The sequence below is a fragment of the Cucurbita pepo genome, chromosome 16 (assembly GCF_057944985.1).
Source record: "Cucurbita pepo subsp. pepo isolate OVF chromosome 16, ASM5794498v1, whole genome shotgun sequence".
NCBI classification, from domain to species: Eukaryota; Viridiplantae; Streptophyta; class Magnoliopsida; order Cucurbitales; family Cucurbitaceae; genus Cucurbita; species Cucurbita pepo.
In genome coordinates this window covers 10,015,839-10,040,233 of record NC_141813.1, presented here as the reverse complement: position 1 = coordinate 10,040,233, position 24,395 = coordinate 10,015,839, and the positions used below count along the sequence as shown (strand labels likewise).

General features: G+C 34.6%; 3 protein-coding genes across 3 annotated transcripts; 2 read left to right on the top strand and 1 right to left on the bottom strand.

Annotated features, from left to right (window-relative positions):
* Nucleotides 1-2,084: 2,084 nt before the first annotated feature.
* LACS2 (long-chain acyl-CoA synthetase 2) lies at nt 2,085-10,022 on the top strand. The gene is made up of 19 exons (XM_023656849.2): nt 2,085-2,370; nt 2,894-2,960; nt 3,047-3,136; nt 3,263-3,319; nt 4,205-4,253; nt 4,346-4,422; nt 5,065-5,104; nt 5,184-5,278; nt 5,363-5,527; nt 5,673-5,783; nt 5,873-5,960; nt 6,059-6,125; nt 6,212-6,287; nt 6,370-6,487; nt 6,653-6,898; nt 8,114-8,253; nt 8,426-8,608; nt 8,695-8,814; nt 9,813-10,022. The coding sequence occupies exons 1-19, from the start codon at nt 2,216-2,218 to the stop codon at nt 9,867-9,869; spliced, it is 2,001 nt and encodes a 666-aa protein (XP_023512617.2). The 5' UTR covers nt 2,085-2,215; the 3' UTR covers nt 9,870-10,022.
* A 1,874-nt stretch (nt 10,023-11,896) lies between these two features.
* LOC111777316 (cold-regulated 413 plasma membrane protein 2) lies at nt 11,897-13,708 on the bottom strand. Its single transcript, XM_023656850.2, has 4 exons — nt 13,435-13,708; nt 12,888-12,995; nt 12,714-12,784; nt 11,897-12,382 (listed from the first exon to the last, which is right to left on the bottom strand). The coding sequence occupies exons 1-4, from the start codon at nt 13,608-13,610 to the stop codon at nt 12,129-12,131; spliced, it is 609 nt and encodes a 202-aa protein (XP_023512618.2). The 5' UTR covers nt 13,611-13,708; the 3' UTR covers nt 11,897-12,128.
* Nucleotides 13,709-15,119: 1,411 nt separating this feature from the next.
* On the top strand, nt 15,120-19,965 carry LOC111777839 (extra-large guanine nucleotide-binding protein 1). Its single transcript, XM_023657561.2, has 8 exons — nt 15,120-16,726; nt 16,828-16,965; nt 17,058-17,159; nt 17,248-17,421; nt 18,082-18,268; nt 18,544-18,785; nt 18,970-19,133; nt 19,210-19,965. Exons 1-8 carry the CDS (start codon nt 15,680-15,682, stop codon nt 19,793-19,795), a joined length of 2,640 nt encoding a protein of 879 aa, XP_023513329.2. The 5' UTR covers nt 15,120-15,679; the 3' UTR covers nt 19,796-19,965.
* Nucleotides 19,966-24,395: the final 4,430 nt, after the last annotated feature.

Below are 24,395 nucleotides of genomic sequence, written 5' to 3'. Positions count from 1 at the left end.
TTTAAACAGCTTCTTCATTCAAATTTTTTAAACAAAATATTAATTATTTTCATTTTAAAAGAGTATATTTTTTATTTTTTTTAATTTAATAATATGATTAAAACTTTTAAAAGTTTAGCATATTTTTGAAACAAAATATAAAATTTAGGATTATTTTTATTAATTTAGCGGGTAAATGAATAATTATATAAAAAAAATCTTAAATAATTTCAAATTTAAAATTATATAAAACTATATAATAAACAATAAAAATTATAATTAAAAAAAAAAAAACGTCAACCCATGTGATTGGTCCTCGAAATAAGAAAAAAAAAAAAGGGAGAATTAATTGTATGAAATAATAAATTGTAATTTTTATTTATTTTTATTTTTGGTCTGCCAACCTTCATTTAAAGGCCGCCTGAAAAGGATGCATTTAATTAATGTGCAACCTATTGGGGATTTCATTATATCTACCTTATTTAATGTCACACTTACCCTCTTTGCTTGAATCAATTATCTTACTTTATATGAGTATGGACATTTTAGGTTAGGAATGTTAATTTCTAATAAACCTAAAACACTTTAATTAATTCTCGGGAGAAGAGGATGTTTCTAGTGATTTTTGTTTAACCGACCGTGTTGGGCCGAAAATTCTCATTTACACTTGGAATGAAGGAGTAAGAGGGAGAGAGATTTCTCCTTGTTTGCCGAACCGTGTCAAAAATGAGGATTGTATTCTTTGTTCTTGTGCTTTGCCCTGAATCTCGACTCTGACCAAATCCGAGTCTGTCATGTCCTTTGTCAAAAGTGGTATTGATCAAACTATCTTGTGGAGTAATTCGAATCACAAGTTGTAAAATACGTTAACCCAATCTGTTTTTGCCCCTTATTTCTTTTCGTGTGTTTAAATTTGCATGCTAGAGTCATTTAAGTAGTTTTGATCAAGCTATCAAGTTGTAAAATACGTTAACCCAATATGATTTTTGCCCCTTATATTATTTTTGTGTGTTTAAATTTGCATGCTAGAGTCATTTAAGTAGTCTTGATCAAGCTATCAAGTTGTAAAATACGTTAACCCAATCTGATTTTTACCCCTTATATTCTTTTTGTGTGTTTAAATTTGCATGCTAGAGTCATTCAAGTAGTCTTGATCAAGCTATCTTGTGGAATAATTCAAATCACAAGTTGTAAAATACGTCAACCCAATCTGTCTTTAACCCTTATTTCTTTTCGTGTGTTTAAATTTGTATGCTAGAGTCATTAAAGTAGTATTGATCAAGCTATCTTATGGAATAATTCAAATCACAAGTTGTAAAATACGTCAACCCAATCTGTCTTTGCCCCTTATTTCTCTTCGTGTGTTTAAATTTGCATGTTAGAGTCATTCAAGTAGTATTGATCAAACTATCTTGTGGAGTAATTCGAATTATAAGTTATAGAAACGAGTTTTATTTACTCTTGATCTTGATCATCAAGGTAATTTATTCAAGGTTTATTCCTTTTCATTTTTGGGTTATTGGATAATTTAGATCTAAAAATCTCGTTTTTTTAACTAGATTTCTAAAGCAAATTTCAAGAGTTTTATAATAGAAGAAATGGGTTAAAAATAATTTGTAAGAAAAAAAATGTTAAGGCTAAAAGCAAATAATCAACAATCACATATTTGAAACCATATAACTCGGACCTCGAACAATTGACTATTAGTCACATCCATTAAGATACATTTTGAGTCATTTTCAATCTTCCTAGACTAGAGCCGGTTTTTACTAGTCATTCGACCTCGTGGAGCTTTCATCCCATGTTTGATTGACACCAAATTCGGTGAGCATTCATACTTCATAAGGACAAACTTAACCGGGATGCAAATTAAAATAGAAGGCGGATACACAAACAAAGAAGGCATAGCCGTTCCTACTCCGCTCGTGTCGACATAACCAAATGTAGATTAAAAAACACGAATTTAGGAACTCTTAGCTAATAAAGTATAATTAAGAGGTAAAAATAAATTGAACATAGGTAAAAAAAAAAAAAAAAAATGAAACAAATTGGTGTAGTTTGCTGAGAATTTAATGCCATTCATCACACCCACCTCAACCATCCTCCCAACGGCCCACCTCTGGTTTAGATCAACTGTAATAAAGCCACTATCACCGGACCTTTTCAGCAACCCACACCCACAAACAGACCAACCCAATCTTCCGCACCCGTTTCCTTTCAAATTCCGGCTGTTTTCATGACAATGCCGACGGCGTACACGGTGGCCGTGGAGGATGCGACGCCGGAGAGCGGCGGAAAGCCGTCGGGGGGGCCGGTTTACCGGAGCATCTACGCTAAAGATGGGCTTCTCCAGTTGCCGACTGGGTTCGAATCTCCATGGCAGTTCTTCAGGTTTGCCTTTTTTTTAAATTTATTTAATTTAAATTCTTTAAATGATTTTCCTTTGATTTTTTACGTTAATTAAAACCTGATTTTTTTTTTTCCGAGCTAAGCCATTGGGAACTTTCATAATTTATTTATTAAAAATACTCATTTTTTAAATATATATATATATTAAAACAAATTATTAAATTAATAAAAATAATTTTGAAAGTTTAATGATATAATTAAAATTACTTGTATTTTTAATTTTATACTTTAAAAATTACATTTAAATATAATTCAACCATTTAAAAATTAAATGTTTCCTTATAAATTAGGAAAAACTTCAATTTATAATCTAAATTTTGAGTTCGTATTAATTAAAATTTTAAATTAATAATTTGAATTATTGAATCCTAAATTTTTATTAATGAATTAATTTTGACTATTTATTAAAGATTTTTTTTAGCTATCTGCATTTGATTTTACGATATTTAAAGTTAAAAAATGATCGGTGAAAGTGCGGCAACCAATATGATCTCGTTTCTTGCAGCGATTCCGTCAAGAGGAATCCTGGTAACCGGATGCTTGGTCGTCGGCAAACCAACGGCGATTCCAAGGTAACAATTTCCGGCGAACTCTGAACTTGAAACGAGACCTAAAAGATTAAATTGAGTTATTGGAACTGGTTCCATGAGTTTTGCAGGCGGGTTCCTATGTATGGCTCACGTATCAAGAAGCGTACGATGCTGCAATCCGGATGGGTTCTGCTATTAGAAAGTGTGGCGTTAATCCTGTAAGTCCAAGTGATGTTCAGTGAAATGTGTGTTCTTCGAAGTTCTAATATTGCCTTAATTTTTTACTGCATCAAGTGGAACTATGTTTTGCCTTATTGTGACTGGTTCCTTATTTTGTTTTCTAGGGAGATTGCTGTGGTATATATGGATCCAATTGCCCTGAATGGATAATTTCGATGGAGGTAAGCAATTTTGTGTTTTTGAAGATGTATATGAGGTTGAGATTTAGGGGGAAAGTCACCAATGTGTGAGCTAAATCCGCCAATTCTGTGGGACTGTTGGCTCATTTCCCCTCTTTTCAAGTTTTTCCTTCTGAAGTTATCCTTCATTTGTTTCGAATGTGAAAAACATTATCCCTAGATTTCTGCTACGGAAGCTCTTATGCAGAATTTAACTCTTAAAACATCATCGTACAATCATAACTTCATCTTTAAAACATAACAATGGCTTATCTTTACCTGAAAATGATGTAGCGCACGTCTTGAGCTTCATCTTAAAAACATAACAATGCCTTATCTTTACCTGAAAATGATGTAGCACACGTCTTGAGTATTTCGAAGAATACTCCCTAAGTGACCCCACTATAGGGGCCATGAAAATGCAAACACATGCAAGTCATGCTCTAGGGACCTATCGTTAAAACATCCTAGGGGTGGCCTCCAATCTAAATTGGATGTGCAGTACTTCCTTACACACGACCCACACGTGCGAGCAATGAATCCTTAAGTGGTTCGCACCCTCTGGACCCATCATAGTCAAGCTGGTTGTCCGCAACGATGTTCGGAGGTTAGCAGACCCTTGAGTGTCATGTGTGGCATGATCACCATCATCATCATAGCGTACGCATCCGTACTCATCATCGTAAAAGGGAAAGTATCCTGATGCATATGTACACACAGAAATGCATGAGGTCCCTATAGTTTCTCGACTAAATTTGTAAATTTGAAAGTTCTGACACCAAATAAATAAAAATCCCACAGGATAGAGACTTGTTTTAATTTGATACCATACTGAAAGTTTAAGTTAATATGTTTGAGCTCTCATCTCATCTCCTTTGTTGCCTACAGGCCTGTAATAGCCAAGCTATCACTTATGTACCTCTGTATGATACACTAGGTATGGTTCCTTATTCCTCCTGGCATCTTTTGAACTTTAAGAATAAGAGAATAGTAGCTTAAGCGCCTGCATTGACATTTAAACTGTTGCAGGTGCTAATGCTGTCGAATTCATCATTAACCATGCTGAAGTTTCAATTGCTTTTGTTCAGGAAAACAAACTTGCTTCTGTACGTTTCCATGCTGCTAACCTCTTCGTTCTTACCCCGTATACATAGAATTGCTAATTGTTTAAACTGTTCCATGAACATCTTGTTTCGTATTAGTTTGTTTTAAACTGTGAAATGCTAGACACAATAGTGCTTGTGGGATTTGGGTGCTAAGTGCCATAATATGCACAGGGATTTTTTTTTTCCTTTTTTTCATGAGGTATGCAATGTAAGAATAAAACAATTATATTGTTATGAAGCATGAGATATTGAAAAATTTTAAAGACATCGAGACTTTCTGCATCCGACCAATTTGCTTCTTACCTTTGTTTTGTATTTTCCCCATAAAAATGGAGAATTGAAAAAGCCCAAAGCAACACACACCTTACTGAGATTTTTAAGATATAATTGGTTCTTGCACAAACTCCATTTGGTTCAGTGTGTAAATATAAATGTACAGCTGCAAATTCTTAATGTCTCCTGGACAACATCTTATATCTTTGTATTAAAAGTTTGCAACTGGATAGTTACAATGCTGTGGTGTATTTTGAAAGAAGTGAAAACTTTTTAACCGTAAGATGTAAACCGCCGTTCTCCTTTCTAGCTATGAATTGGTACTTCTTTCCAATTTTTGCTTGACATAAAATGTTATTCAATGTGCAGATCTTTTCATGCCTTCCCAGGTGTTCGACTCAATTAAAAAGTACGTTGCATTAATTTCGAACTGCACTTTCGTTTTTAGAGTTTTGTAAATCTAACCATCGTGTGTCTTTTTGGTTCAGCTATTGTCAGTTTTAACAATGTTTCAAGCGTACATAAGAAGGAAGCCGAAGAACTGGGAGTATCTTGCTATTCTTGGGAGGAGTTCTATCAGTTGGTACAAAATGTTTTTTATCTTGACCATTTTTTGCCTGATCATTAACCATGGCAGCATATCTAATCTTTGTTCACTTTGCTCCAGGGAAGCTTGGACTGTGAGCTCCCTTCAAAACTGAAGACCAATATCTGCACAATAATGTATACAAGTGGAACCACCGGGGAACCAAAAGGTGTTATCTTAAATAATGCAGCTATAATGGCCGAAGTTTTGTCTGTGGACCACATACTTTTATTGACAGATAAAGTGGTAAGCAGCCAAATATAAATTTTGACCCAATTAAAGAATAGTTGAGTTCTTTAATTACTATGTTCTTATTAGTTTGATTAATGTTCTATCACATTCTTCTCATATTTTGCATGACTGTAGTAATTACACGTTGGTAATCTTACAGGCGACAGAAGAAGATTCATATTTCTCATTTCTTCCTCTAGCCCATGTGTATGATCAGATAATGGAGACCTATTGCATCTACAAGGGTTCATCTATCGGGTTTTGGCGTGGGGTAATTTTGATCAGTCGAAATGCTTGCTTTTATGATCTCACCTCCTAATTATGTGAACTTATGTGGTAGTTTGTGTGTTAACTTTACAGGACATTAGGTTTCTGCTGGATGATATTCAGGAACTGAAGCCAACAATATTTTCTGGAGTTCCTAGAGTCTATGATCGTATTTATTCTGGTGCATAATATGTTCTTGTTTTGTGTTCTTCATTTAGTTATTATCCAATGTTTTGAATTACGTGGTTTACGTAATTTCCATAACCTTCATTGTTATAGGTATTCTGAACAAAGTTTCGTCCGGAGGTAGTTTGCGGAAGATGTTATTCGATTATGCATACAATTAGTACGTTCGAATTCTGTGTTCAATATACTGGTTTAAGTTACCTGTATTATCTCCTATTGTGTAACTGACAAAGAGAGTGCTAACAGCAAGCTAGGATATCTGTCGAAGGGTGTGCCCCAGGAAAAAGCTGCACCTCTCTTGGACAAGCTTGTATTTGACAAGGTTTGTCATTTATTCTGTTTATATATGTTCATTCAAATATAAAGCTTCTTTACATAATATAAGTGCTATTATATTGTGAAAGATAAAAGAAGCATTTGGTGGAAGAGTTCGTCTTTTTTTATCTGGTGCTGCACCTTTGCCCAGGCATGTGGAAGAGTTCTTGAGGGTTACCAGTTGTGCAACTTTAAGCCAAGGATATGGTATGCAATATAATATTATCAAACTAGATTTACCCGAATAATTCTCAAGTCTTCTGAAAAAATTAGTGCTAGTTATCGGAAAAATTGAGGCAAATTCCGAGTTCGAAGAGATCATAATGCATTAATAATTTTTTTTAATGAGCTCGTATCTTATTGCAATTTTAGGCCTTACAGAAAGTTGTGGTGGATGTCTTACATCCATAGCCAATGTTTTCACCATGATGGGAACTGTTGGAGTTCCAGTTACTACCATTGAAGTAAGGCTCGAGTCAGTTCCTGATATGGGGTATGATGCACTGTCAAGCACGCCTCGTGGAGAGATTTGCTTAAGGGGAAGTACTTTGTTCTCTGGATATCATAAACGGCAAGATCTAACAGAAGATGTTCTTATTGACGGATGGTTTCATACAGGTAAAACCACACGGTAATATCTATATCATAATTAGATGGGATTATAAGGGAGAAAGTTTCTGACATATTTTACTATTTTTCTCCATCTCCTCATTTTAATTATACGTTTCCATATCTGTTTTGTCCTTGCGTTCCTTTATGGCAATTGTTTCCTCAAAAGAATTAGTTTCTCTTAATTTTCTATGAAAGCTAAACAAATTAGTAAAAGTAGGTTGATCGGCTGAGATCTCAAATAATGTGCGAATATAGCTGGAAGTTCAGTTCGAACACATGTTTTAGAGATGTGTTTCATAATGTGTGAGATCCCACATAGATTGAAGAGGAGAACGACATCGATTGGAAAGGAAAACGAGTGCCAACGAGGACGTTGGGCCCTGAAGAGGGGTGGATTGTGAGATCCCACATCGGTTGGGGAGGAGAATGAAGCATATAAGGGCATGGAAACGTCTCCCTAGCAGACACGTTTTAAAAACCTTGAGGGGAAGCCCATAAGGGAAAACTCAAAGAGGACAATATTTGCTAGTGGTGGGCTTGGGCCGTAAGCTCTCTCTCTCCACAGGACCTTACTTGTGAACATGATCTTTTCTATAGGTTGTACAACCATATGCTTGTCTAAAACACTTTCTTTCCTCGAGAGAAAAAATGATGCATCTTAATGATTTAAAGAAAGCCAACATCCATAATTATTACTAGGAATAATATTTCAAAGTGCTTTATGCTTCAGCACTTACCAATTGACTTGAGCCATTTTCACTTAAGTCAACATTCCAGCCCCTTCTTTTGACTTTCTTGATCTATTATTATACTGGGCCACTAGTGTTGGTCTTCCATTCTTTCTTTTTAATATTCGTAAGGTCTATGCTAACTTTTGCTCAAATCAACTACTTTTACTGGATAACTATTTGATGCTACAAAATTTTTTCGTTTTGGTAATTAGGAAACTCGTAGAATTTTAAACCCAAGCCTCCTAAGTTATGCACACTTGTTCTATGTGCTCTTGTGACCACTAAGCCTCCTAAATTATGCACATTTAATTATGTTGCAGGAAAGTCATATGTTAAACTGATATTCTTTAGACGTGCAGCTCGTTATCTATTTTACGTATAACCTTTTCATCATTATTAAATGTGTTTCAACGCTTTTTTCTAATCATCTGAACATTTGGTTTATGAATGCCATTAGCTATTTACTAGAACAAATGTATACATGTTACAGGGGACATTGGCGAATGGCAGCCTGATGGATCGATGAAAATAATTGATCGGAAAAAGAATATATTTAAGCTGTCCCAGGGGGAGTATGTTGCAGTGGAGAACATCGAAAACATATTCTTGCAATGCCCTCTGATTACCTCGGTACTGCCTACTGGATAGAAATTGATTCTTGCATAACTGAGATACATTAGTTGACAGTTTTGTTTATTTGGATGCTTTCTCAAACATATTGGAATTATGTTTCTCACTTCTAAATTTTAATTTTAATCTTTCCATTACTCATATTTCAAAAAACAATTTCTGTCGCATACAGATTTGGGTCTATGGAAATAGTTTCGAGTCATTTCTTGTGGGTGTGGCGGTTCCCGATCAGAAGGCCTTGGAGGATTGGGCACGGACCCATAATGTGACTGGTGACTTTAAATCTTTGTGTGAGAATCTCAATGCAAGGAAGTATATTTTGGATGAGCTCAATAGCAATGGTCAGAAGCACCATGTATGTACCGTTTAGATACTCAATTTTGATCAGGATATTACTGTTTACAGACACTTCTTTATCTAATCTGGAAAAATATTTGGCAGCTTCGAGGATTTGAGCTATTAAAAGCAATTCATTTGGAACCATATCCCTTTGACATGGAGAGGGATCTGATAACTCCAACATTTAAATTGAAGAGACCACAGCTGCTTAAATACTACAAGGTATCACTTATCCCACTTTCGGTTAAATCCTAGCATTTCTACTGTTCTCTTTTGTTCCGAGCTTCTTTGCGTCTGTACTGAATCACCCATCAGAGCATGTTTTGAGTGTTAAACTGTGTATCATAACACCTGAGGCCGCTGCTTGATTCAGTGTAGTACTGTTTATGTTTAAATCGTTGCTGATTTTTTTTTGTTGAATTCTGCTTTGGCCCTTCGGCTGTGTTTGAAAAAGTTACCCATATCATGAAAAAGACATTTATATGCATAGTTTCCCTTCTCTCTTTATATGCGCCCAAGGTAGCCAAGGGAAGTGCATATAACTTTACAATTGGCTGTGATTTGAGATGAATAGATATATATTTTTTTTAAAAAGAATTCTTCCTATGCACTCCCGGGCGAAGCTATGGTAACTGCCCAAGCCCCCGTTAGCCGATATTGTTCTCTTTGGACTTTTCCTTTTGGGCTTCCCCACAAAGTTTTCAAAATACAGTCTGCTAGGGAGCGGTTTCCACACCTTTATAAAGAATGTTTCGTTTTCCTCCTCAACCGATGTTGGATTTGGATTTAAAACTTTTTTTATAAGGGTGTGGAATCCTTTCCCTACCAAACGCGTTCTAAAAACCTTGAGGGGAAGTCCGAAAGAAAAATCCCAAAGAGGACAATATTTGCTAGCGGTGTTGCAAATTTCTCACGGAAAAGAGATTCTAGCCTTTGCAGAAAAGCAACTTACAAAAAAAAACTAAACTAAACTACTCTCCTGCCTGTAATATTGGCTAGACATATAAAACACCACAAAATTCTTTGAAAAACAGTTTTAACAGAAATTGTTCCTGAAAAAGTGTTCCAGACAACAGTTAACCTCACCTTGAACTACGCTCAAAAGTCTATATACAGCTTCTCATACTTCGAACTTTGATGGGTGTTTATCTATTGATTTGCAATGCGAACTTTATTATGTTTCATTCTATTTGGTTACTCTCTTGTAATTCCACGTGCAGGAGAGAATTGATCAACTATATGAAGAGGCAAAGAAGGCAGCAAAACCGATAAGTTAAGTGTACAAATCTTAGTAGCGATCCTTGAAATCCTAATAAAAGGAGAGAAATATGTTAACTTATGAAGAAATTTTTGTGCTGACTTTGTGGATGAACTTGAAAATTCCATAGAAAATTAAGTCTTATTATAGAAGTTATCAAAACATGACTTCAGTTCTAAACTTCGCACACAAAAACAAAGTAGAAAAATGTGCATTTGTGTACGGGAGATCCCACGTTGATTGGAGAGAAGAACATAACATTTTTTATAAGGGTGTGGAAACCTTTTCTTAGCGGACGCGTTTTAAAAACTTTGAGGGGAAGCCCAAAGAGGACAATGTCCGCTAGAAGTGGGCTTGAACCATTACAAATATTGTTAGAGCTAGACATCGGGTGATGTGCCAGTGAGGAGGTTGAACCTTGAAAGGGAGGGGGGGGGGGGGGGGGGGGGGGACACGAGGCGGTGTGCAAGCAAGGACGTTGGGCCTTTAATGGAGGGTGGATTAGGGGGTCCTACATTGATTGGAGAACTGAACGAGTGCCAGTGAAGACGTTGGGCCCTGAAGGGAGGGTGAATTGTTAGATTCCACGTTAGTTGAGGAGAAGAACAAAACATTCATTTTAAGGGTGTGGAAATCTCTCTCTAGCACACATGTTTTAGAAACTTTGAATGAAATCCCAAAGAAAACAATATCTGCTACATCCTAAGCCAGTCTTGAGTTGGTAGTGACTTAGAACTCTTCAACTTTGCCTTTAGAAAGTTCGTTTTCCTAGCAAGTACTTTCAATGTGGATAGCCACATTCCCTTGTGTGGTATCCACGAACCAAGAGAAGTGGACTCATTTACCCTCCCATCTCTATCCATCAATCAATCAAGGGGTATCAATTTGTGGGATATGACTCCAACAGACACATGATACATGTTTCATATTATTAAAAAGATCACATTTATTATTAAGTCAAATCGTTAGAGGACATTTGTTTGGAAGTAATTCTATACCGTCAACACTTTTAAGTCGTTTAATCCTGAGTAATTATGTTTATTTCATCAAATATCCATTAATTGTGAGTAATTATGTTTATTTTATCAAATATCCAAGTTCTATACTGGCTTCAAATTCATAGTAGTTACGTAGTTAAGGCATGTTATAAAGTTCTTTTATTGAGATGCTAATTAAGTTATATAAGTTATAGTTTGAGTATTATATATCGGTAACAATGGAAAGGATGGGTGTTAAGAATGGTCAATGATATATTTAAAAAAATTAATAAATTTATTGTAACCAATTCATTTAAACTCAATCATGAGAGTTTATGCACACCTATCTATTGAGTTTATGGATGATTTAGAGAAATGTCATTCTACCTAATCTATCGAGTTTATGAATGATTAGAGCAATGTAATTCCACCTAATCTTCATTAATAATCTAAATGGTGTGTGGATATCGAGAAATGTCACAAATGTCGAGAATATAGGTTGAATTATACCAAATGTTGTGAACTTTGTTCGAGTTGGTTGACAGGGACATTAACCAATTGAGTAGAGGAGGATGTCACGGTCATGCTTGTCTAAGAAGTGTTGCCTATAGTTGCATGCCGATTCCAAACCCTTTTGTCATGCTTTCATCTTACATAGGCCTTTACCCTTTCATATCAGATTCACATCTTAGATAGGCCTTTACCCTTTCATATCAGAGTCAATACAGGGGTGTATGACCGTTTACCAGAATCACGTCCACACCCGCCAGGGCAAACTTGCCCCAAAATGTACTATAGTCCACACCCGCCAGGGCAAACTTGCCCCAAAATGTACTATAGGGGATAGGACTAGTTGTCAATTTCTCCCTACCCAATAGTTATATGCAATAAACCATTGTTGTTGCCTTTTGTTTAGGACTAAAAAATAATTATGTAAATAGTTTTAACGATCCATTTGTAAAGGAAATAAATGTAAGAAAGATTTTAACGTTCTATAGAATTTAAATAATAATATCACGTGCTCTCTAATTTTTACACATAACTACCACGTAAATAATTATGTAACACATTGATCCTTTAATCTTCACATTCATAAACAGTATTGTTTCACATTTTGTCCCACAAGAACTGATAAGACAAATCTTTCGTGAGAGAAATTTCTCATGCAACTTTACACTGACCCAGCCTACAATGATACAATCACACCCAATTGCTAAATAAAAGAAGAATAAACCCAAATCTCACAGCCCACATTCCCAAACAACACAAAGAACAATGCATAATTACATTTAAAAAACCAATCAAAGCACACGAACTACCAGTGCCCAGACAGGGAAAACAAAGAGAAGGACGATGCCAATGGTGTTTGAGATGCCATTGGCTTTGGTGAAAGAGTTTCTGAATCCACCAGAGGCTCTGATGTGTTCTTGCAGCAAATAGCATGATATGATCAGGCATATTGCTTCTCCGATGGCGTCGTTCCTCATCGTGCTCGCAAACAACCCCGGAGCCACCACAATGAGAAGTATTAAAGCTCCAGGGAGTTCAAGCCAATCTGTATTTCCGGGCAATGAGAGAATGGAATGCAATAAATAGTAGTTTATGTGATGCGAAATTTCTGTTTGATGGAAGCTTTAAGTTATTAGATTGGTGTATTGTGTATAATTATGAATGAGGTTTGGGATGTTATTTGATCCTTTAACTTTGGTGAATCAAATTATCTTGGAAATGTGTTTTAACTTTGAAGTTTTGGATCTTTTGATTACTTCAATGTTCTGTCTAATTTCATCATAAGCTCAAAGATGCTTTATCAGCCAGCAGATTTTGTAGTTCATAAACCAAAAGTGAATTCAATAATATGTGTAAACAAGTCGAGAACGAATTACCTGGGAATCGTCGTGGGAAGAAGAGACGGAGCACAACAGCAATGGCGGCGACCCATTTTCCAAACTCTCCCCTGCAAGAGAAAGCAATTTAGCCAGAGACAACAAAAACGCAATTCCAGGAGCTTCGTCTGAAGCCAGTTGCTAGGGTTATCGCTCAATTGTGGAGATGATCACCTGAGAAAAAAGAAAATCACTCCAGGAAGACTGAAGAAAATGTACGGAATCAACAACGAGGTAAGGATATTCGTCTTCCAGTTCGTTCGATCCAAAATCAACAAATAGCTGCAGTTACAAAACACGTTAGAGTTGAAAATTGTACAAAAACATCAATAGAAAAAAGAATTGGAGCGGAATCAAAATGATCCAAAAGAAACCTAAAAGAAAATTCATCGAAAACGAAAACGAAAAAAGAACACTCAGTAAGTCAATGATTCATAAAGCATTACAGAAAAGCAGAAGCACATTTTGTAACACGAATCACTTCCCTAACTAAATCGTTCTCATACTCCTCAATCGATTCAACATACAAATCAACAAAAAAAATTACTCAAGTTGAACAGATACCGATCACAAAACACAAACGATTCCGCAAATCAAAATCGCCAAATCAACCTCTCCAACAAAAAATCCTACTAAAAAGATAACATCATGAAATTCAACTATCAAACAAATACCAGGAAGAAACAGAAATAAAAGCATAAAGAGAGAGGGAAATACATACATAGCAGCAAAGGAAGCAAGCCATTGGAGGAAAGCAGCAGGAAAACCCGAAGCACCAAGCTGAACAGCATGTGTAGCAAGCTTTTTAGCAGCGTTACCAAGCTCCCGTAGATCATTGGAGATCAGATCCGCAGCGTCAGAATCCGTCACCATTTTCAAGTAGCTCGGTTTCACCATCTTCAGCACGCCTCTTCGATCTTCGGATCTGGTGAAAATGCAGAAGAAACAACAGCAGCAGAGCAGAGAGACAGATAGGATTTTGCTGTAAATAAAGAAATGGATTGGATCAAATTGTAGAAGACGATGACCTTGCATAACCGCACCACGTGGACCTTATAATTGTGGGCCCACTTTTATTTTATTTTCGCGATTCTTCCGCCACGTGGCATTCTGACTTTTTTTCCATTTTTAAATTTTTTTTATTAAAATAAAAAACATTTTCGTTATTGTTTTGGTTACGTACTAAGCAGATGACTTGTAATACAAAAATTGCTTCCCCGCCTTTAATACACGTGTTAAATTCGCATTTGTCCACGTCTATTATCAATTTAGATCTTTTATTTTATTAATTAAATTATTTGTTTAATTCAACCATCTCTCTGTTTTTATTTATTTTTATTTTTTGAAAAATAAAAATATTAAATTACATTTTGTTTACCCTTTCTTAATTAAATTAAATTTAATTAATAATAGTTTAATTATTTTAATATTATATCAAAATCATAAAATGATTAAATACATTTTTAGAATTATAATTATTATAATTCAAAAATTTGAATAATATGGTATTTTAGATAAATTTAAATAAGTTTTTTTCTAAAGCTCAATGGGCCCAAAGCCCAGTTTTGATGGGGTTAAGCCCAATACCAATGTGGGTCAAGTCCAATGGGTCAAAGCTAACTCGGCCCAATCCCACATTACTCGGCCCAACCACTTTTAACTCAGACCAATGTGAAGATTTCAAGTGAAAATATAAAATATTATTAATTTAAGGTTAAAATTAATAAGAATATTTTTTTTTTTTAAATTTTATATTTTATTTAAAAAATATTTCCAAAATTTAAAAATTAGAATAATATTCGTAAAAAAAAGTTATAAAAGTTAAAAGAATGTTAATGCTATTTTTAAAATTTAATGGATATTTTTTAAAAATAATAATATATATATATATATATATTTTTGTTAGAATTTAGATTAACCAGGGTAGGATTTATAATTTTTAAATATGATTTTCTTTTCTATACTCTATTTTCTTTTTTTTCAATTACATGTATAAGTTAATATAATTAATGGGCTCAAAATAAAATTATAATTAATAATAATAAACTATAATTAATAAAAACTAAGTAACTATTAATAAATTATTATAAGATTAATGGTATATCTCATTTAATATAATTTATTTTACTATATACAATATTTAATTTTTAAAATATAAAATGCTCGAAATATTTATTGTTAAAAATTTATATATTTTATCAAAGAGAATTATTAACATTATCACCGAATAAATTCAAAAACCTAAAACTAAAAATACTAAAATAATTAAGAAAAGTTAATTATCTATAATTAAAATATCTTTGATAACATTTTTTATTTTTTTTATTTAATTTTAAATAAAATATCGAATCAAACCGTCATTTCTTCTAGAAACGAGAAATCCGGTAAAAGTTCCCTTAGCCCGCTCGCTACTCACCTCTTCCGCCCGATACGACACGACAAATCGCTATTTTTCTATCGCAGAATGTTCAAAATCGCCTTTCAATTCGGATTCTATGGAGTGGGGACGACGAACGTGGAATGGAGAATCGGTAATACTCGAACAAGTCTCTTCTCCAATTTGACGTATTGTATGCAATATTGATTGTAATAATGACAAACACCTACCTTTGTTCTGTCCCTCTGATCGATTTTCTTGCTACTTGAACGCGTTGATTTCCACCGTTGGATTCTTTTTCTAGTAATCCAAGTCTTCGCTGTAGTCTTTGTGTTGACTGAGTATGGCATTCGCATTCCCACCATTTTCTTTAACAGGACACTCATTTTCCATGTGCCCTATCGTCATAAAGTCTTCTGATTCGACTTTCTTGAATGTGGGCTCCCACGAACTGGAGAATCGCTACTCCTTTTTTTTATTTTATTTTTTTTATTTCTTTGATCTTTGTGTTTTGGAGGTTTTGTTAATTGATTATGCTCGATGGGCTAGGATTGGGATTTTTTGAATTTTGTTGTTTAATCGGCGAGTTATGGTTCGGATTCTGAAAAAGTTTTTCCAGGAGAAGCCTTCTTCTCCTGTTAATGATGAAGATTTCTCTGCTGAATGTTCTTTTGCGGTCGAGTATACTGGTCCTGGAATCAATTACGAAATTCCCCGTGCAGTTCCTATCAATGTCGATGATATTCCTACTGCTTCTCTTGTTGTTTCATCGTCTCAGTTCGGCGATGATTTATCGTCGCTGCCTGTGATACAACCTATCTTGAAGAAACTGAAGATGGGCTCAAATTCCATCCCTAATTCTGTTTGTCTTGGTGCCAATAAGGAGGATAATGGGGAAGATGAAAGTAATATCAATTCATGTGATGGAATTGGAAGTTCTGGTGAACTAGAGAATTTCTATGAGCAAAGGGGAAGATTAGAATCATTGGAAATTAAGAATGAAGAGGATTTTCAAGGTTACACGAATTCGAGCGATTCGGAATCGGAAGAATCCGGTCGGAGCTCATCTTCTGGGATTTTTGCTGTAAGAGAGGAGGAAGATGATGATGAAACTCAGCCACGGCATGGCAGAAGGCCTTCAGCTGTTACCTTTCTTGATACTCATTCAAGTCAATTTGAGGATGAGAGTATCCAAGAGATGCCTAGAGCTGAAAGGAAGGGGAAGAAAGGGTCGTGCTATTACTGCCTCAAAGGGAACCGTTTCACTGAAAAGGAAGTATGTTTAGTTTGTGGAGCCAAATATTGTGTTGAGTGTGTAATAAGAGCAATGGGATCAATGCCAGAAGGAAGGAAGTGTATCAGTTGTATTGGGTTCAGGATTGATGAATCAAGAAGAGAGAACCTTGGTAAAGTCTCTAAAGTGCTCAAGAGGTTGCTTACTGACTCCGAAGTTAAGCGCACGATGTTGCGTGAGAAGGGGTGTGAAGTTAACCAGCTCCCAGCAAGACTTGTTTACGTCAATGGCGACCGTTTAAGTCGCCAAGAGCTGCTTATGTTACAAAGTTGTCGAAAGCCACCGAAGAATCTAAAACCAGGACGGTATTGGTATGACAAAGTATCAGGCTTCTGGGGAAAGGTCCTCTCTCTTTGATTGATTGATTTTGTTTGATCTTATGAGCATGTAGAAGAAGCCATTTGCACCATGAGAAGTTTCTTACTCAGTTTTGAACTAAACAGGAAGGACGTGGACCGAGTCAGATAGTTAGTTTCCAGCTCGAAGTTGGAGGTCGGATGAAGAGGGACGCTAGCAATGGCGATACAAACGTGTGCATCAATAACCGAGAGATCACTAAACAAGAGCTCCGGATACTGAAGGTGGTGTTGTTTTCCCAGCGTTTATAGTTAGTTTAGCTTTATTGAATCATAAGGACGTGCAGATAACACAAATGGGATCATGTTGGCTGCAGATGGCTGGAGTACCTTGTGAAGGAAGGCCTTCTTTTTGGGTTAGTGCTGATGGATCATATCGAGAAGAGGGAATGAACAATCAGGGGAAAATATGGGACAAGGTAACATTATGCGATAACGTTTGATTTTTCCTGCTCTATCGTATATATATGAAACTCACATGAACACTTTAAGTACTTTACTCTGCAGACTAGAACGAAGCTTGCTTGTGCTCTTTTTGCTTTGCCTATTCCTTCTAATTCTGCACCTTCTGGAGAGGAAATAGTGGACAAAGCTAGTTATGTTTGTCCCGAGCTGAAACCGATTCATAAACTTCTACTTGTTGGCCACAAAAATTCTGGCACGAGTACCATATTCAAGCAGGTAATTTCAGTAGTAATACTACATTTTATGCTTCATAAACTTCTACTTAACCCTTCTTGGTTGTACTTGGGAATATCTCCCATGGCTAGCGGATATTGTCCTCTTTGGGCTATCCTTTTCGGGCTTCCCTTTCCCTCAAGGTTTTTTAAACGTGTATGGTAGGGAGAGGGTTCCACACCCTTATAAAGAATGTTTTATTATCCTCCCCAACTTATGTGGGATCTCACAATCCACCACCCCCCTTCGGGGCCCAACATCCTTGCTGACACTCGTTCCCTTCTCCAATCGATGTGGGTCCCCCTAATCTACCTCCCTTCGGGGTCCAGCGTCCTTGCTGGTACACCGCCTCGTGTCCACACCCTTCGGGGCTCAGTCTCCTCGTTGGCACATTACCTAATGTCTGGCTCTGATGCCATTTGTAACAGCTGAAGCCCATCGCTAGTATATAGTGTCCTCTTTGGGCTTTCTCTTTTTAGCTTCCCCTCAATGTTTTTAAAACGCGTCTACTAGGAAGAGGTTTCCACACCCTTATAAAGAATGCTTCGTTCTCCTCTCCAACTGATATGGGATCTCGCACTATCCTTGGTATACTACAAATAATATTGATATAGAATGCTTATCCTGTATACTTCCTGAACAGTGATCATTTCTTCATTTTAGGCCAAACTAATATATAAAGTTCCTTTCTCTGATGACGAGCGTCGTAATATAAAGTTCCTGATTCAAAGGAAGTTGTATTGGTATCTTAGCATACTATTGGAAGGACGGGAACGTTTTGAAGAAGAGATTTTGATGGACGAGAAAAATAAGAAACCCGTGAACGATCCGTCCACCTCGTCAACATCAGGTCTGTTGTAATTCAATTTTCAGATGTGTTTTTTTCCCCAAAATGAATAACTTGTATAGAATATGCCCACCGCTAGTAGATATTGTCTTTTTTGAGCTTTTCCTTTTGGACTTTCCGTCAAGATTTTTAAAATGCGTCTGCTAGGGAGAGGTTTCCACACACTTATAAAGTATGTTTCGAGTATGTTTCGTTCTCCTCCCCAACCAACGTGGGATCTCACACTACATTAGTCAGCTGATTAATGAGTAGAGTACGGGATTGTTCTGTGGTGACAGGGAATGAAGATCAGTTGGAGCGCAAGACCGCCTATTCCCTTGGCCTTAAACTGAAAGGATTTGCAGATTGGCTTCTGCAAGTCGTGGCTTCGGGTAACTTTGAAATCATATTCCCGGCTGCAACCCGTGTGTATACCCAATTAGTGGAAGAGTTATTGAAGGATGAAGCCTTTCAAGCCACATACAGTAGAAGGCACGAACTAGAAACGCTCCCAAAGGTTGCTACATATTTCCTTGATCGGGTGAGTTTATGTTTTCGGTTATGTTTTCGGGTGAGTTTATGTTATTAGATATGCTCACAGTTTATTAGATGTTTTCGGTTTTCGGTTATCACAGTTTATTAGATCGGGTTAGTTTATGTTTCCCCTGGCGTCCTGCTTGTGAATACTGGACTACAGATCATAGTAAAATTCTTTATCAACGCAGGCTGTTGACATTTCAAGTACAGAGTATGACCCTTCTCACAAAGACATCTTGTATGCCGAGGGGATCTCCTCATGTAACAGCCTCATTAACATGGAGTTCTCATTCCCCGAGTCACGACAGGACTCCTATCTCGATCCTCCTTACGAGCACGATTCGTCGTTAAGGTTGTTTTTTCAATGGATTTTAGCATACATTTATATGAAGTCACCATCTAAAAAACCCGACGCCTTGCACTTTTAGGTACCAGCTGATTCGAGTTCATCACAGTACCCTGGGAGGGAACTGCAAATGGTTGGAGATGTTTGAAGACATGAACATAATCTTATTTTGTGTTTCTTTGACCGATTACGATGAATTCGACGAAGACGATAACGGAGTTCTAGTAAACCGGATGATGGCAAGCAAGCAACTCTTCGAAAGCATCGTGACGCATCGAGCCTCGAGAGGGAAGAACTTCCTTCTCATACTCAACAAGTTTGATCTCTTTGAAGAAAAGATCATTCAAGTTCCTCTTGACCAATGCGAGTGGTTCCACGACTTCAATTCGATGATGGCTACAAATTCGGGTGGAGGAAGTAGCAGCGACATGAACCCGGCATTTGCTCAACGAGCGTTTCAGTACATAGCAGTGAAATTCAAGAGATTGTTCAGTTCTTTGACAGACAAAAAGTTGTTTGTTTCACAGACTACAGGGATGGAGGCTGAAAATGTGAATGCAGCTCTTAGATTTGCAAGGGAGATAATCAAATGGCAAGTAGACAAGCCTAACCTCAGCGTTACTGAAATTTCAAGTGCCAGCGTTGATGCAAGCAGCAGCTTCACATAGGCAATCAAATTTTAAGGAGGTATTATAAATTTAGTTCATTATATGGCTCTCTAAATTATTTATTCTTTTTCTTCTAAAATAAAGTTAAATAATTAAGATCAGCTCCATATGACTGAATAAATTCACTTCTGCTTTGCCGCGAAATGGAATCCTTGGATTTTTTTTGAGTCCGAGAGGGTGTATGGTGCCACAATTGCACTGTTGCGGGAGTGAGACAGCGATTGTGTGACACTTGTTCTAACCCAACGAACAAGTTAGTTGTGTGAATTCGCACTTCACAGACAATATTAACTTATGCTCGAGTTTTGTGTCATGTTTGAGAGGAATGTTTTAGAAAACTTAGGCGAGGAAATATCTTGAGAACAATTTTTAAATAAGCAATGTTATAAGCTAAAAACGAATAGGCAACGACTTTGATAACTTATAACCAAGGTAGGAAGAATTGACAACTATTTGTATTTTAGCCATGACGGGTATAGACATGATTTTGGTGACCGGTCATGCACCCATGTGTTAATATAACTATAATAATAAAAGCCTATTTAACATGAAAGTAAAAGCCCATTTAACATGGAAGCAGGTAAAAAGGTTTGAAATGGATATACGACCATGGATAACATGTTTTGAACAAGTATGATTGGAACATTCGACATGCGACCATAGACAGCACGCATTGGACAAGCATAATCATATAACATAATGAAGCTTTACCAAGATAATTACGAGTATGATCGGAACATTCGATATGCGGCCATAGACAATACACATTGGACAACCAAAATCGCGACATATAACATAATGAAGCTTTACCAAGATAATTACGGGTCGAGACTAATTTGGTAATCACTTAAATATTTATATTTATTTAGTCTTTTTATCTTTTGAGTTCATTCTCAATTTCATCTTAATTTTTTAAAAAATTCAATTTTATCTTTTTTTTATTATTATATATTAAATCTTTTATTTTGTATCAACAGGTCCTAAAACTTTCCAAAGTGTCCTAAGAGTAAATATTATGGGGGAATGAAATAACTTAATCCAATTAGAACTTGACACGTATCATTAAAGCGTTAACCCACGTGTTGCAATTACGTGTCATGTACAAAACTTCGGACAAATAAAAACAAGACACCTGTTACGCCAAACTTATGAAATTAGTGTCGTGTAGGAAATTAAGGTGACATGTGATGTGACATCTCAGATTTTTCTTCAAATTATCAAATTAAAGGCGCAGCACGTGGCACCGATGTGGACAGACTATTAACCACACAATTTAATAAATAAAATATCATTACTCAAAAAAGTATTTAATTTAATTTATTTTCTTTTTTTAGAAGCATGAGATATATTTTCACTGCCATAGCCTTTTGTCCATCCTTCTATTTCAATTAAATTTTGTATCAAATATTAAATATTAAATATTTTATTAAATTATAAGTTTAATCGTAAATTTAAAGTTTTGAAAGTCTAATAAATCATTAAATTTTATAAATGTGATAAAATTTCAAAAAAAAAAAAAAAAAAAAAAAATTATTTGATTAACTTATAATCATTTCCCTAAATTTAAAATTTAAAAGTATACCGAGTTCCATTAAATTATAAATTTAGTTTAATATCCCTAAATTTTATTAAATTATAATTTTAATCGTAAATTTAAAATTTTGAAAATCTAATAAATCATTAAATTTTATAATTGCAATAAGATTTTAAAATATTATTTACTTAACTTATAAATCATTTCCCTAAATTAAAATTTTAAAAGTATACTAATTTAGGTTAATTTAATTTAGTTTAAGATTCTTAAAATTTAAATTTCACCTGTGAAATATATTTAAATTCATGGAAAAAAATTAATTAATATTGAATGATCTAAAGTTTTAGAAAATTAAAGATAAATTGAGAATTATGGCAAAGTAAGAGACACAGTAAATAAAAATAAATAAATAAATAAATAAATAAAAAGAACAGAATCTTATTAAAAAAAAGATTAAAATAGAAATATACACTACTCGTTTCGGACTTTTCGGGCAGCTGAAAGCCAGAACCTTCGGAAGCCACCACCGCTGCCGACCGGAAAAGTGGAGAACCACCGCCGCATCGTGAAGAGACGGCGGTGGCGGTGGGAAAAAGCAGAAAATTAACTGATTTACTCTACAAATATATTCATGAAATACTTACAAAGATATGAGAAGGAAAACAGAGGAAAACAGAGGAAAACAGAGGAAAACAGAGGAAAACAGAGGAGGGGGAGTTCTCCGGCGGCGCATCACGACGGAGCGAAGCGATCGATGAGCAGACAGATGGTGGTTTCTCGTTCTCTTTCTGTTTCTGTGTCGTCGGAATGTGCAGAGACGGCGTCGTTTTGGAGGAATTGGTTGGATTTGGGTATCAATGGCTTCTTCTTCTTCTTCTTCTGAGCTTCAACTCTGTTCTTCCACTTCCCCAGCTCGCTCATCCATGACTCCACCATTGCCGACATCTTTTCTTTTTCTTTTTCTTTTTCTTTTTCTTTTTCTTTTTCTTTTTCTTTTAGACATTTATATAGAGAGGACATATATTTAATTAATTAATTAATTAATATTATTATTCATGGGTTGAATAGTCAATTAATGGAGGAATTTTGAGGTATATTCTAATAGATATTTCATTTTTCAATTTTTTTAAACTATTTATAGATCTAATATATTTTAATTTATTAATTTCAATTAAAACATATAAATTATTTTAAATTTTAAAATTCTTAGCAATAAAAATATATGAGTCGATGACAACTATGCTAAGGATTTGAAAAGATTCTGCTGAGTTGATGAGCTGGCCTATGTAGTTTATAAATAAATAATTTAATTTAAAAAACATATGCATCCAAATTAATAAATATATTTAATTTAAGAATAATGTATACTTTGCATCTAGGCATTAAAATTTTAAAACTCTAATTTTTTTAATTTTCGGATCAGGATAAAATTTAAAATTTAAAATTGGTATCATTGCAAGCTACTCTGAAGGTGAAGATTATTCCTGTTCAAAATTATTGGAAGTGAGTCCCACATTGATTAATTTAGGAGAAGATTATGAGTTTATAAGTGAGAAATACTATCTCCATTATCTCCATTAGTATGAGACGTTCTGGGAGAAGCCTAAAACAAAGTCATGAACATAATTTTTTTTTTTGGTGGGAGAGTGGGAGAGATAAAAGGGAATGGGAAAGTGGTTAGCGTGTGGGGACTCTATTTTTGGATTATTTGGCAGTGATTATGTGGAAGAATTGAGAAGATGATAAGGATGGTGACGTGGATGTGTGGTGGGACCCACATCACTTTAAATCAAATTAATAATTGATGAATTTTCTTTTTATTTAAATTTTTTCCCATTGAATTGATTTGATTTGGGTTTTGGACTTTTTTGTTGATATTATTCTATAAAAAAAAATAATAATAAATAAAAAAGTTATTTTGGGATTTTAATTTTAAATATCTTTGAAATTAAGTTTTTAAAAGACTATTTTTATGTCCCATTTAATAATATTTTTTCTCATCAGATTCTAAAATTTAAAAAAAAAAAAAAAAAGTTTTTTAAAAGGTTTTTTTTTTTTTTTTTTAGTTTTCAAAAAAATAAAATTTTTAATTTTTGATTTTATCGGTTTCATGATCGAGCAGAAAAAGATACACATTACACCACGATTTTAATAAAAAGAGAAATTTCAAGACGTAATGAACTAGACTACGTCTCAAAGAGAGATTCGGTTCTTTGAGAACCACAAATAGATCGAAAGTAGAGAAATTCTATCATTTTTATTTATTTCAAATCATATATTTTTTTTTAATTTTAAGATTGAAAATAATTTAGGAAAATTAAAAGAAATTCTGTTTTATATATTAAAAAGGAATTATTATATAAAATATTGGCCGACCAAAGACTTTATAGTTATCAAACAATTTAAGCTTCAAAAGTGGCCTTCTGGACCACTGTCTGTCTTAGTCTCAAAAGTTTGCAGATTTAACCCTTTATTATATTTTTTATTTCAACTATACCCCTCCCTATTTTTTTTCTTTCCATTTTTGCCCTTCTTCTAAGGTTGGAAATTTTCTATTTTTGGAGAAAAATCCGTTTTTTTTAAAGAAAGAATTACATGATTATTTTCTTAATTAGGATTTTGGGAGAATAATAATTTTATTTAAGTGATATTAAATTTATTATGAATTAAAATAAGAAAAAAAATATTTATAAATTACAACTTAGTATAGATTCTAATTTAAATTGAAATTTATTATGAATTTTAAAATTTGAAATTTAAATTGATATAATTATTATTTTGAGATTTTAATTGATACAACTTAGTATAGATTCTAAGAAAATATCAATTGAATTAGGTTTGAATACCATTTTGTTACCTGATTTATTTTTTGTTTTTGTAATTTTAACTTTTATTTATTTTAATTCTTATACTTTCAAAATGTCTGTTATAGGTTTTTTTTTCTTTTTTATTTTGTCCATTTTTGTTTTCATTTATTAATTTTTTTTTTTTTTTTTTTTTTTTTAAACCTTAAATCTTATTTTGAAAATAGGTTTAAAGAGATGGCTATGGTGCGATAGCACTTTG